The sequence below is a fragment of the Microcebus murinus genome, chromosome 16, assembly GCF_040939455.1.
Source record: "Microcebus murinus isolate Inina chromosome 16, M.murinus_Inina_mat1.0, whole genome shotgun sequence".
NCBI lineage: Eukaryota > Metazoa > Chordata > Mammalia > Primates > Cheirogaleidae > Microcebus > Microcebus murinus.
Genome location: NC_134119.1, coordinates 26327225 through 26342319, shown reverse-complemented (window position 1 = coordinate 26342319; position 15095 = coordinate 26327225). Strand labels below are relative to the sequence as shown.

The 15095-nt window shown below is 40.4% G+C and overlaps 1 protein-coding gene across 6 annotated transcripts in view; it reads left to right on the top strand.

Annotated features, from left to right (window-relative positions):
• ATRN (attractin) overlaps positions 1-15095 on the top strand; it is a 154906-nt gene that overhangs the window by 87808 nt on the left and 52003 nt on the right. For all 6 annotated transcript variants that reach the window (XM_012754878.2, XM_020282019.2, XM_076010978.1 and 3 more), the window contains exons 16-21: positions 206-425; positions 2011-2196; positions 2761-2994; positions 6374-6511; positions 10526-10619; positions 12431-12483. In XM_012754878.2, coding sequence (XP_012610332.2) covers positions 206-425; positions 2011-2196; positions 2761-2994; positions 6374-6511; positions 10526-10619; positions 12431-12483 — 925 coding nt within the window. The remainder of the gene's footprint in view (positions 1-205; positions 426-2010; positions 2197-2760; positions 2995-6373; positions 6512-10525; positions 10620-12430; positions 12484-15095) is intronic.

The window sequence follows — 15095 nt, the reverse complement described above, 5'->3', positions numbered from 1 at the left end:
ATCTCTGTGAAAATTTTGATGTATTATTTTCTCTGAGCTATATTTCTATTCTTTGTAAAATGACCATATTGAAGTGATCTGCCATGGCTGAGTCAGGACATAGGGAGGTTTTCCTGTATCTGTGGGGTATACCTTAGTATTTTTATCTAAAAGCCTGCTTTGGTCATTTCTGGTTTATTCATAGTTGTGTCTGTTTTGCCTATAGACCAAGCTCACCTTAACCCCATGGGTTGGCCTTCGGAAGATCAATGTGTCCTATTGGTGCTGGGAAGATATGTCCCCGTTTACAAATAGTTTAATACAGTGGATGCAATCTGAGCCCAGTGATGCTGGATTCTGTGGCATCTTGTCAGAACCCAGTATTCGCGGTTTGAAGGCTGCAACCTGCATCAACCCACTCAATGGTAGCGTCTGTGAAAGGCCTGGTAAGTGCACAGGTAGATTAGGTGCAATTGGAAATTTATTGAGAGAGAAACCATACAAGGCATAATTCAGTACTGAGATGTGTAAAATCCTCATGAAGACATAGGGAGTATTGATTTCAAGTATATGAAGCAGAGTATAACCCAGAATTTTAGCAGCAGAGGGAAATAGGAAATAGTCTGTGTCCTGAATAGTTTGATCCATAAGCAAAACCAAAAGTAACTAACACTACTCATAGAACCTAATATTCTAATTAACAGTGAGATTGATTGATTTGTTGACCACAGAAAGTGTTAAGAATTGCCCTGAAAGGCAAATTTCCTGCTGTTAGCAGACAAGTGCTTTGGAAGAAAGTACAAAAAAGGAAAATAAGAAAAAGAAAAGATTAGAAAAGCAAGCAAATCACTGCAGAGACATTGTTCAGAAAGGTAGTATCAGTGGGGAGAAAAATGACGAGAGCAGTTCTGTGACAGAAGACAGATGCAAACCACAACCTCACAGAAAGCTGTGGGAGAATGCTGAACCAGCAAACATTGTGAGTAACCTCACGGGTTTGACTCTCCCTTTGGGCTACATTTCAGCTACATAAAGACAGGCCCGGGGGTAGCCTCTGCAGCAAGCAGAGAAGCCCAAGACAAACTTCCCTCTCCTGCAGAGGGACTCACAAGCAGGAGGTGGAATTGTGGATTATTTGAGAAGGGTGGGCTCCATTTACATCATGTCCAGTTTTAGAAAAGTGGTACAATTTGAGGAATACAGAGGTATAGGAGAGAATTCATAGCACTGTAGAAGTCACCTTAAAATATGATTTGTAATCTTATGTAGGGGAGCTGTCTAGCCTTTTTGAATCCCAAATGTGTCAGTGAGTTTAATGAATAGTCCGGTCTTTCTCTTCTCCCCAAAATTACAAACATAAAGTTTTTTTTTTGAGACAATCTCACTTTGTTGCTCAGGCTAGAGTGAGTGCCGTGGCATCAGCCTAGCTCACAGCAACCTCAATCTCCTGGGTTCAAGCGATCCTACTGCCTCAGCCTCCTGAGTAGCAGGGACTATGGGCATGCTCCACCATGCCCGGCTAATTTTTTTGTATATATATTTTTAGTTGGTCAATTAATTTCTTTCTATTTTTAGTAGAGATGGGGTCTTGCTCAGGCTGGTTTCGAACTCCCAACCTTGAGCAATCCATCCGCCTCGGCCTCCCAGAGTGCTAGGATTACAGGCGTGAGCCACCACGTCTGGCAACATAAGGTTTTGCATATTCAGGTGGGTTGTAAAACCCCAGGAGTTCGTCCTGGGTCCCCAAATTATAAGGAGCTTAGATCTCTACTTTTATGAAAGATTCACTTGTTCCATCATTTTGTCGTTAATCCCCTTTGAAAAGAAATCCATTTTTTCCCCAAGTGTACAAATAACAGTACATGATAAACAGTACATGATGACTCTAATGTTTTTTATTTTCATCTGCATTTAATGTAGCCCCTGAATTGATTTCATGACACACTAATGGGTCACAACCCACCTTTGAAAAGTTTGACCTTAGCTGACATGGTGGGAGCTCTAAGTGTCTCTCTTGGGTTTAATTCCCAGCAAACCACAGTGCCAAACAATGCCGGACGCCATGTGCCTTGAGGACAGCGTGTGGAGAGTGCACCAGCGGCAGCTCTGAATGCATGTGGTGCAGCAACATGAAGCAGTGTGTGGACTCCAATGCCTACGTGGCCTCCTTCCCTTTTGGCCAGTGTATGGAGTGGTATACGATGAGCAGCTGCCCCCGTAAGTGAAAAAGTGAGCTCTAGGCATTCTCACATGCCCTGTGCCTGGATGAGAATTCTGCCATGGGGCAGTGCTCTCAGCCTCTGAACATTTTAGGGACAAGATCGGACTTGACCTTCTGCTCAAGTTTGTCCAAAGGCTACCATTGAGATAGTCCTGACCGATGAGAACTTCATACAGAATCAGGCTCATTGACATAAGTAAATAAATGTAGGCTAGATCACAGAGTACAGAAATAACTTGCCCAACTTCAGCGTCATATTATTCAATCCATGTCTCCATATCTTAATTTCCTTATTCGTATAGTAAGTTCTTCTAGTAGATAACCTCTAAGATCCCTTCTGCCTCAACATCTTGGGATTGGGAGGGAGGGTCCCTTTTATGTGTTGGCAAAATATTGACCTCTTTAAATTCATTATCTCATGTAAATGATCACAATAGAATAGTAATTTTGACTCACAGAAGTTGAATAGTCTTTTAAAGAAAAAGGTAATTTAAATACAATAAATTCAAATCTTTCTGTGGTAGTGAATTACAACTTGGTGTTTTGATTTTTTTTGATAGCTGAAAATTGTTCAGGCTACTGTACCTGTAGTCATTGCTTGGAGCAACCAGGCTGTGGCTGGTGTACTGATCCCAGCAATACTGGCAAAGGGAAATGCATAGAAGGTTCCTATAAAGGACCAGTGAAGATGCCTTCACAGGGCCCTACAGGAAATTCCTATCCACAGCCTCTTCTCAATTCCAGCATGTGTCTGGAGGATAGCAGGTACAACTGGTCTTTCATTCACTGTCCAGGTAAGATGCCTTGTATATTCAAATGCAAATGTTTCACTATTTGCAAAGAATAAAACCTTGAAAGCTACATTGTTTTTTTGTAACTCCCTCTCCCCTCACTCTCAGTGATTGGTATAGGAAGGCATAGACCAGGAGCTGTTGCCCCTAAGCCTGGGCCTGGGCCTGGATCTGCTGGGGGTGAGAGTGGGTTCCTGAGAAACCAACTCTGAGAAATTGGTCTTTGATTCAGACTTGAAGTGACCACTCGGGAATGTGCTTGTGAGCTTCTAGAACAGTTGGGTGAGGCTGGATAGATGCAAAGACTACCAAGAGATTAGTGGGCAAGAACTTCTCCAAGAGCCTATCAGACAGTGCCATTGGCAACTGGGCTCTTTTTGAGGACTTCTTTATGGGAAAGTCCACTGTAAACAAAGGTAAAAGGCAAGAGACTGAGAGAAAATATCTGCAAAGTATATAAAAACTGAATATCATGAGTATGTAAGCCCCTGCCCTGCAGGAAAAAAAAGCTAAATGTCAACCCAACAGAAAAGGTGGGTAAGGGATGTAAAGAAGCCATTCTTAGAAAAGGAGATAGAACAAGAAAATGCAAAATAACATGAGAGAACAGTTTTTTGTCTGCTAAACTGGTTTAAATTTTCTGTGTTTCCTTTTTTCCTCTAAGATTGAGAGGATCTACAATTCTATGTCTAATCTACTAGAGATTAACCTTTAATGAAATATTTAAAGCTGTGTTTTTCCATTAATATCAAGAATATATCAGGTGATGACAACTCACAGAATGGGAGAAAATATTTGCAAATCATATGTTTGATAAGAGTCAAATGTCCAGAATACGTAACCCTTAAAACTCAACAATAAAAAGACAACCCATTAAGAAATGGGTAAAGGATTTAAATAACCATAACTCCAAAAAAGAAATACAAATAGCCAATAAGCACATGAAAAGATACTCAACGTCATTCGTCATTAGAGAAATGCAAGTTAAAACCACACGGAGAGGCCAGGTGCGGTGGCTCACACCTGTAATCCTAGCACTCTGGGAGGCTGAGGCAGGCAGATCGTTTGAGCTCAGGAGTTCAAGACCACCCTGAGCAAGAGCGAGACACCATCTCTACTAAAAAAATAGAAAGAAATTAGCTGGACAACTAAAAATATATAGAAAAAATTAGCCGGGCATGGTGGCACATGCCTGTAGTCCCAGCTACTTGGGAGGCTGAGGCAGGAGGATCCCTTGAGCCTAGGAGTTGGAGGTTGCTGTGAGCTAGGCTGATGCCACGGCACTCTAGCCAGGACAACAGAATGAGACTCTGTCTCAAAAAAAACAAAAAAAACAAAAAACCACAGGGAGATACCACTTCACCCCTACTGAAATAGTTTTTTTTTTTTTGTTTTTTTTTTTTTTGAGACTGAGTTTCACTCTGTTGCCTGGGCTAGAGTGCCATGGTATCAGCCTAGCTCACAGCAGCCTCAAACTCCTTGGGCTCAAGCGATCCTCCTGCTTTAGCCTCCCGAGTAGCTGGGACTACAGGCATGTGCCACCATGCCTGGCTAATTTTTTTCTATATATTTTTAGTTGGCCGCTTAATTTCTTTGTATTTTTAGTAGAGACAGGGTCTTGCTCTTGCTCAGGCTGGTTTTGAACTCCTGACCGTGGCCTCCCAGAGTGCTAGGATTATAGGCGTGAGCCACCTCACCCGGCCTACTGAAGTAGTTATAATCAAAAAAACAGATAATGGCAAGTATTGACAAGGATGTGAAGAAATTAGAGCCCTTATATATTGCTGGTTGAATTACTAAATTGTGTAATTGAGTAGCTACAGCTACTTTGGAAAACAGTTTGGCAGTTCCTCAAAAAGGTGAATACAGAGTTATATGGCCTAGCGATTCCACTTGTAGGTACATACGCAAAAGAATTGGGTACATATTTCACCCAAAAACTTGCACATGAATGCTCATAGCAGCATTATTCATAATAATAAAAATGAAAATAACCCTAATATCTATCTACTGGCATATGGATAAACAAAATGTGTTATATCCATACAATGGAATACTATTTGTGATTTTGGTGCAGTCATGACTGATGCAATCATTTTAAGTTTTAGAACTCAGTTATCTACATGGATAGGGTAGCTAACAGTGGGTATACAGAACAAGTCCAAGACTATGGGAAGTTACCAAGATGGTGAAAAACTGCATCACGTTGATCAGTTAAGACACATCTGCAGAATCAGAGATTTTGTTTACAGTGATGCAGGTTGTGTGCTATGTGAATGCCCACTCCCTACCCCTCGGAGTTCTGCAGTACACAGCCTGTGCAGCTGTCCTAAGCAGTCCTGAGAGTTCCAATCTTCATATACTTTTCTAGTTGTGAGGTCCTATACGCATCAGTAGTCTTAGTAGTCCTACTTGTGGAGATGTTTATATATAAAGATGGTTATTTTTCTAACAATGAAAAATTTAAAGCAAATGAAATATTAGAGCATATGGTTAAATAACTGTTAGGATTCATAGAAATCATTCTTCCATTTAAAGTTTTATTTATGATAAATGAAATAATGTGATAAAGTAATTGTAGTCTATGTTAAAAATCAAAATTGAATATTAATATGAACACAGCTGTGCAAAACTGTATAGAAAAATACTGGAAGAACAGATGCCAAATGTTTTTGTTTTTGGTTTTTTTTTTGGTTTTTTTTTTGAGACAGAGTCTCGGTTTGTTGCCCAGGCTAGAGTGAGTGCCGTTGCGTCAGCCTAGCTCACAGCAACCTCAAACTCCTGGCTCAAGCAATCCTGCTGCCTCAGCCTCCTGAGTAGCTGGGACTACAGGCATGCGCCACCATGCCCGGCTAATTTTTTGTATATATATTAGTTGACCAATTAATTTCTTTCTATTTATAGTAGAAACGGGGTCTCACTCCTGCTCAGGCTGGTTTCGAACTCCTGACCTTGAGCAATCCGCCCGCCTCGGCCTCTCAGAGTGCTAGGATTACAGGCGTGAGCCACCGCGCCCGGCCCAGATACCAAATGTTAACCATGGTATCTGGGTGGTGGGATTGTATATGATTTCCCCCATCCTTATATTTTTCATAAGATAAAATATATTTTTCAAATATACTATCGTAAGCATATGTTATTTTTTACAATTAATAACAACAAAAATTATTTTTTAATATTGCTATGGGCTATCACCTTACTATGATATATTGCTGATTTGCCTGGACTAGCTCTTTTTTGATATTTTGATCTTATTTTTCAAACTAGTTTTTAGTGGGACAGTGTTGATGATTTTATATTTAGACGCAGTAGAACTTAAAGAGATAGTTGTTGAACACAGTTCTGGCATGGGATAGGCCCCTTGAAATTCTTTTTCTTCTAGCCTGCCAATGCAACGGCCACAGCAAATGCATCAATCAGAGCATCTGTGAGAAGTGTGAAAACCTGACCACGGGCAAGCACTGCGAGACCTGCATATCTGGCTTCTATGGTGATCCCACCAACGGAGGGAAATGTCAGCGTAAGTCAGATTGGTCAGGTTTATTGATGGCAAATCCATATGGAACACGATACTTCTGTTTGACTTGAATATGTAGGAAGAGAAAAGCCACACTGTTTTGAATACTGCATTTCTTATTAAGTCATACTTGTCAGGGGCTGATCTGAGCTGAAAGTGGAAGCTGAGCTGCCAGGTATGGGAGTAGCTGGTTAAAGCAACAAGTCAAATATGAATTAAGCCTTTAATCACATTCCGCAGTGATATAAGAAAGGGGCCCAAACCAGAGAATGCACTGACTCTAAGTGCCCCGTTCCCTCCCCCCCCAAAAAAAACAGTGCACCAGTCAAGGGTTAGGTGGATCAGCTTAGACTTGAGGGTCTGGGGGGTTATCTCATTGTCGGGGGAGCCCCAAACAAAAGGCTCTAGCAGTATTATGAATACTCAGGTTGCAGGGAGGTTGCAAGGAGGAAGGGCTAGGAGTAGGAAAGTAGGAGTAGGTACTGAGTCAGAGTGGGGAATGTGTCTTCAGGGTTGCCCTCTCCTGCCCTCATAGCAGAGGCACCTGAAGAAGACTTCTGCCCAAGGCCTCAGATATGGAGACCTAGGAATGAAGACTGCAGGGGCTAGGAGTGTAAATATATGAAAGAGCATGTCCGATAAGGGGCCTGAGTCCTTGACTGCAACTTCCTGGGAGATTCTGTACTGCTGTGTGTGCTACAAGTCTGCCCTGGGGAGGGCAGCCTTCCCCTGAGGCAGCGAGATGAAGCCTGTGTCATTGACTGTGTCAGGCCTGAACAATCACAGTTGTTTTTTTTTTTTTTTGAGACAGAGTCTCGCTTTGTTGCCCAGGCTAGAGTGAGTGCCATGGCGTCAGCCTAGCTCACAGCAACCTCAAACTCCTGGGCTCAAGCAATCCTCCTGCCTCAGCCTCCCGAGTAGCTGGGACTACAGGCATACACCACCATGCCCAGCTAATTTTTTTTTTCTATATATATTAGTTGGCCAATTAATTTCTTTCTATTTATAGTAGAGACGGGGTCTCGCTCTTGCTCAGGCTGGTTTCAAACTCCTGACCTCGAGCAATCCGCCCACCTTGGCCTCCCAGAGTGCTAGGATTATAGGCGTGAGCCACCGCACCCGGCCAATCACACAGTTTTTTAACCAAAAGCCAGACTCCTCAATACTTCAGTATATTTAAAAGATTTAAATAGTCCCATGTTTTCCCATTCATGTTCAACAGAAGCCTGCAAGCATTATAACATTTTATTATTAGAACATAAATTCTACTCTTTTTTTTGGAGGCAGGGTCTCACTCTGTCACTTAGGCTGGCATATAGTGACGCAATCATAGTTCACTGCAGCCTCAAACTCCTGGGCTCAAGTGATCCTCCCACTCAGCCTCCTAAGTAGCTAGGACTACAGGTGCAAGCCACCACGCACAGCTAATTTTTTTAAAAGTTTTTGTAGAGACATAGTTTCACTATGTTGCCCAGGCTGGTCTTGAACTCCTGGGCTTAAGCCATCCTTCCGCCTTGGCCTCCCGAAGTGCTGGGATACAGGCATGAGCCACTGTGCCCAGCCATAAGTTCTATTTTTAAAAATGACAGACACTGGTGAACTGATTTTTGATTTGTTCTAGTTTCCAACTAAAAAAATATAATGAATCCTTTAGTTAAAAGACTAAGTTCTGATCAGGGGAAATAAATATAATAACACAGGAAATTTCTACCTACTCCCCAGATCCCACTTCCAGACTCCTAAACATGGCTCTTTAGAATATGATCCCAGACCAGCCAGGAGAGAGGTAATGTTCGACCTCTATGTCCCTTACTCTGTCTGGGGTTCACTTTCCTGATCTGTAAAATGGGGATAATAGGGTGGTTGTTGAGATTAAAGCATTCAGAACAGTGCATGACACATACTCAACACTCAGCAGATATGAGCAATTATCATTACCCTTCTGATGTCATTTCCCACTATTCCTAAATAAAATTTCTTGTTCATATTAAAAAGTATTCAGTAAAAATATTTTCCCTACTCCTTATGAATAGAATTTATCCATTAGATGATAACCAGAGCACCTAATATTGTGGAGTTGATAGATGTGTACAAGACATTGTGCTGACAGCTACTCAAAACAAGGGTGCGTTTATTATCCCCAAGATCAAGTCACCTGCCCAAGGTCTCACAGCAAGCTGTGGCCAAGCTGAGAACCACATGCAGTATGTGTTGACCTTAACTACTAGGCTTGGTTTCACCTCCAGGTATCGTCATCCACATATCTGCAGCTGCCCTCTAGAAAAACCAGATTTTCCTCCATCATATCTATAGGGCCTGAGTATAATTGTCCAGAACATAGAGCTTGCTTTATTTTTTCAGAGCCTAACCCACAATACAAAGCATGGTTTTAAAATACTGCAAGTAACACCAAATCTTTAATGTTTTCTTCTTTAAATTGTGTAGTCCTTAGCTAAAGATAATAGCCACAATTTATTGAGTGCTTACTGTTTTCAGTATCATACACATATTATCATTTAATCCTCACAACAACCCTATAATATAGGTCCTGTTGTTATCCCCATTATATAGACAAGGAAGGTGAGATTCAGAACAGTTAAATGGCGTGCCCAAAGTTACAGAAGAGCCAAGTGGAGGACACTGGATTCAAACCCAGGCAAACTGACTCAGGCCTTTGCTTTCTACTAATACACTGCACACTCCCCAGACTCAACAGAGCCAAGAGTTGAACACTTGTGTTTCTGACTCCAGCATCTATTCTGTTAGTGTCTGCACTATTCTGTTTTATAGGTTTCTTTAGATGACTTTTTTTCCTCCGAAGCATTTATTTTTTCTTTATTTTTTTGAGACAGAGTCTTACTCTGTCACCCAGGCTAGAGTTCTGTGGCATCAGCCTAGCTCACAGCAACCTCAAACTCCTGGGCTCGAGTGATCCTTTTGCCTCAGCCTCCCAAGTAGCTGGGAGTGTGGTGTGCACCACCACACCTGCCTAAATTTTTTTTTCCTATTTTTGGTAGAGATGGGAGCTTGCTCTTGTTTAGGCTGGTCTCAAATTCCTGACCTCAAACGATCCTCTTGCCCTGGCCTCCCAGAGATTTAGGATTTCAGGCGTGAGCCATCATGCCCAGTCCACAGCATTTATTTTAAAAGTACACCTCACATTGCTTGAGTCTAGGAGTTTGAGGCTGTAGTGAGATACGATCACACCACTGCATTGGAGCCTTGGGTGACAGAGTGAGACCGTGCCTATAAAAAAAAAAAAAAGTACATCTCTCTGCAGCTTACTGCCTTTAATTTACTCACAGAAAAACAGGGTGTAAAGTGAAAAGATATTGAGCAAAAAGACTTTAATTTATTTCAACTGGAGTATAAAATTTATCATAGTTTATATTACATGTTGAATGAAAAAAGGTAGAGATATGTTGAGATGGCCAGAGGAGGGGGATGGGAAGAGTCATTTTCAGTAAAGGCAAAAAAGAGGGTGGGACAAGGGTGATGAGCCCTGAGGCCTCTAAAATGCTGACCCTTAGTTCCAAGCCCTGTTGGGGCTCAAAATAGGGCCCTATGGAGAAGCTGAGGCAGAGAGCAGCCAAACCAACCCTCCCCTCAGAGGGCAGTTGTCTCCAGAGTGTCTCCGTGGGCCAGGGACTGTGTCTGTGTCCCCAACCAGCATCTGGCACACTAGAGATGCCTCATAAGTATTCATTGAATGACTGAAAGAATCATGGTAGTGAAAAAGAGAGTATGAAACGATCAAAATAGTGATTGCCACAGGTGGCAGTGGGAAAACCAGCATTCTCTGTCATTCTGTCCTTTGACTTTGGTTCCTTATTGTTGCCTTTACATTATTGTCATTGTCTGAAAAATCATGACTCTTACCCATTAAATGCTCTTACTTTGACCTGTCTTTCCTATCAAACCCAATTCAGATAAGATTATTCATTTTGGAAGAAATCTGATAGTTATAATCTTTTCTGCCAGTTGTGATCCCCCCCCTTTCTTTTCCCTTCTCTCTAGCATGCAAGTGCAATGGGCATGCGTCGCTGTGCAACACCAACACTGGCAAGTGCTTCTGTACCACCAAAGGCGTCAAGGGGGACGAGTGCCAGCTGTGAGTACCACACTCCCTCTACCACTAAGGAGGGCTGAAGGGCTGTACAGCTGCCGAGAACCCCACCCCAAGAGCCACCCCCTTCTCTGTGCCTTGTTGCCATTGGCTGCCATTGCCAGGGAGAGATCCCTGGGTTGATTACTTTGAAATGTCACCCTTTCTACTTTAGACAGGTCAACCCCAAAACTAAGGAGGTTGTCAAGTTAGTAGCAGTTCCTTAATGGTGCCTTAATTCGCATTTTTATGTTTGAGTGATACAGACACTTCCTGGGTTGCTAATTTGGGTTAGTCGTCCTACCTGCAGCAACTACTTGATTTTTGTCATGTCAAGAGATCACATTCTTTCCCAAAGGATAGAATTGGAAGAGCTGGTGTTCCAGTGATGGTGTCTTTTTGGCATTTTGGTTGTCTGATACTGGATATGATCTTCTTGCCTGTAACATCCCTCCCTGCTCTTGCCTTTTCCTTGGTGACATCTGTTAAGCATATTCCAGAGGTGTCCGCATCCATGAGGATGCAGGCTTGGCATCAGACACACTTAAGGTTTCAGGCCTGGCCCTGCCTCCCTGAGCAGGGTGTTCTTGAGGCAAATCACTGAACCATGTTGATCCTCAGTTTCCCCATTTATCAACAGTAGGACTAGCCGTAATTATTTTCAGCGTCCTGGTAAGTTGAAACAAAAGAGATTGTTCCCCTGTTAATATATACTTGTCTGCCTATTGAAAAGCCTTATAAAACACATGTATCCAGGTTTACTCATTGTCTAGAAAGACTTAAGAGAGAAGTGTTTGGTATCAAAACATGGAGCTGATACAAGCAGATATATAACTGTAAACTTTGTTTTTCTCAAAGAACAATAGTTATTAATGCCACCAACGATTGAGACATTGATAGCGGTATTGGTCTGTCTACACTTCATAGTTTGTATCAGTGAATATACTAGTTTCATGCTACCCTAAAGCCAATATATTACATTTAACTTTTGGACCTTTATTCTTTTAAACAGAAAAATGTGATGAAGTTAACTACTTTTGCCCTCAGGTGACACAACAAAGACATGAGGTCCAATGAAAGACTTTTAAGTTCCTTCAAGAGATTGTAGATATAAGCAAGTGCTAATAATCACCATGGATAAAAGGACACAATATCCCTGTCATATCTTACCTGGGAAAAGTGCTTCACCCAAGCTTTCCTTGCCTTTCCTCCTAGTTCAAAGCTGTTGGGCTTGCCAAAATGGCTTTGTGAAGTGGGCAACTGGGTTTTGCTGATGTTCATAGATGATATTTACAGGGAAATTAATCGTTTTTTGAGTAGAACTTATTTTTTTCTGCAGACTGGTGAACACTTGTTCGAGGATTTTAAAGAAAGGATTCTTGGTATTTAATCTTGTCTCACTTGTGTTTAAAGAACAGGATCAGTTTATCCAGGGAGAATAGGAAAGAAGTGAAAAATGAATATTTGACAAATATTTTGACTACGCTTTAGAAGAATATGTAGTCCACACAAAAGTGAAAATGTGTCTTTCATTATAATAAATAGGGTCTAGATTTATTACATTTGGGTTTCTCTCATGTGCTTTGGCAGATGCTTGTCAGTTGTTCTCATATAGTTGGTGTGTGGGCTGCCAAGCAGTCAGCATTGAAAATTCACAGTCTGTCCCTGGTCCACCTGAACTGAGTGACACTGGAGAATGCAATTATAATGACTCCAAACTCTCTGTACTTTATATTAAAAGGATCTGCTTAGTTTTAAAATGAATGTAGATTCTGTTTCAAATAGCAGCATAAAGTAATTTTCATTTTTTCTCCTAGATGTGAGGTAGAAAATCGATACCAGGGAAACCCTCTGAAAGGAACATGTTATTGTAAGTGTTTTTGCAATTCTTATTTCTAGAAGCAAAGTAGTTTAGGAAAACTTCATTGTTTTCTTAACATGGTTTGAGAATGGTAAGTGCTATTGGAATACAGCAACCACCCATGGAAGTGTCCCCTGATGCATTTACGTTCTCTTAAGTTTACTGCATATACGAGTGCTATTTTAAACTGTTTTAATTGTGGTCACAGTTGCTGTTAATACATTTATAGCAGATAGCAAGGGAGAGGACAGAGACAAGCAACTCTGGCTTTCTTTGTTTATATTCTCTTGATACCTTCATTTGCCATTACCTGGTTCATACCGTCATGCTTCATATTTTAAGATACATATCAAAAACCAGAATTCTTAAAATATAATTGAAATTTCATTATTCTCTCTAGAACTGATTTGTGTTAACCACCTTGGAATAAAAAGTGAATCTGGCGAGGTGACCAGGTTTTTATGGGTAAATGCATTTTCTCCGTATAGAACAATCCACTTGGTGGGCCCCATTATGGAATTAGAGAAACAGGAGTTAATGGATTCTCTGTTGTAAATATATACCTGCTATGCTGAGTTGAATAACATCCTCTCAAAATTCATGTCTACTTGGAACCTGTGAATGTGACTTTTATGTATATAAAACTTTTCAAAGAAGACAGGAGAAAAACTTTTGACCTTTGGTAGGGAAGAGTTCTTAGATACGATTCTAAAAACACAATTTGTAAAAAAAAAGTTGATTAAGGAGACTTTATCAAAATTTAAAACTTGTATTTTTTTAAAAGACCATTATAAAAATAAAAAAGCAAGCCACAGACTAAAGAAAATATTTGCAAATCATATATTTGATTCAGAGCTTGTATCCAGAATATATAAAGAACTCTTACAACCGAATGAGAAGACAATTCCAATTAAAAACAGGCAAAGATTTGAACAGACATTTCACCAAAGAAGATATAGCAGTGGCCAGTAAAGCACATTAAAAAATACTTTACATCATTAGTCATTTGGAATAGGCATATTAAAACAACAGTGAGATACAGCCATAGGATAACTAGAATCAAAAGCTAACTAATACTTAATAGAAGACAATTGTAATCTCACGTCTGCTCCTGCATTCAAACTGTTGCAATGGTTAAATACATGAAAAAAACCTGGCCTCGCCAGACATGTAGTTGGAAAAAGGACAGAGTATTTTAATGGCCTTTTCAGATAAGTGTAGATGTTATCCTTTGATACCATACTAAAACCACACAACTGATCATTTCTTAAAGCTTAGTTGAAAGGAGGAAGTGGAAAACACATTAGTGAATTTTTTGTAATCTGGTACATTAAAATCTGTTTATCCTGTGAATTTAAAAAAGCCAACAGCAAGTTTTAGCAAGGATGTTGAGAAACTGGAACCTTCATGCATTGCTTGTGGCAATATAAAATAGTGTAGCCACATTGTAAAACCGCTCAGCACCTATGTGTCCACTTAGGTGCTGCTACAGTAAATAGGGTATTGGGCAAGGTGGGAGGGGGGAGGGGGGCGGGTATATACATACATAGTGAGTGAGATGTGCACCATCTGGGGGATGGTCATGATGGAGACTCAGACTTTTGGGGGGAGGGGGGGAAATGGGCATTTATTGAAACCTTAAAATCTGTACCCCCATAATATGCCAAAATAAAAAAATAATTAAAAAAAAACAAAAAAAAAACCGCTCAGCATTTTCTTAGACAGTTAAAAATAAACTTACCAATAACTTCCCATTTCTCCCTCCCTCTAACTCCTGGCAACCACCGTTATACTTTCTGTTTCTATGAATTTGAGTCTTATAGGCGCCTCATCTAAGTAGAACCATATTGTATTTATCTTTTTGTGACTAGTTTATTTCACTTAGCATAATGTGTCAAGGTTCATTCATGTTGTAGCATATGTTAGAATTTCCTTCCTTTTTAAGGCTAAATTGTTGTATGCACCTACTACATTTTGCTTATCCATTCATCTGTCAATGGACACTTGGGTTGTTTCTACCTTTTGGCTGTTATGAATAATGCTGCTGTGAACATGGGCATACAATTATCTGTTTGAGTCCCTGCTTTCAATTCATTTGGGTATATACCCAGAAGTATACTTGCAGGATTATGTCATAATTCTATTTTTCATTTGTTGAGGAACTACCATACTGTTTTCTGCAGCAGCTGCACTATTTTACATTCCTACCAACACTGCACAGGATTCCAGTTTTTCCACATCCTCACCTCATTTGTTATTTTCTAGTTTTTATAGTAGCCATCCTAATGGGTGTGAAATGATATCTCATTGTGGTTTTTGATTTGCATTTCCCTAATGCTCAGTGGTATTGAGTATCTTTTCATATGCTTATTGGCCATTTGTATGTCTTCTTTGGGAAAAAAATCTATTTATAAGTCCTTTGCCCATTTTTAATCAGGTTGTTTTTTTGTTCTTGAATTGTATATTAAGATTTTTTCAAATTAAATTATGGCAACTTTGGTCAGTAAGCTCTCTTTCAAGCTGTGTCTTTTTTACTACAGCACATTCTTCTTTGAGTGCTTTCTTTCTTTCTGGAATAAGATAACCAAGGCTTATATTCCTTGCCCTAGAACTAGAATCAA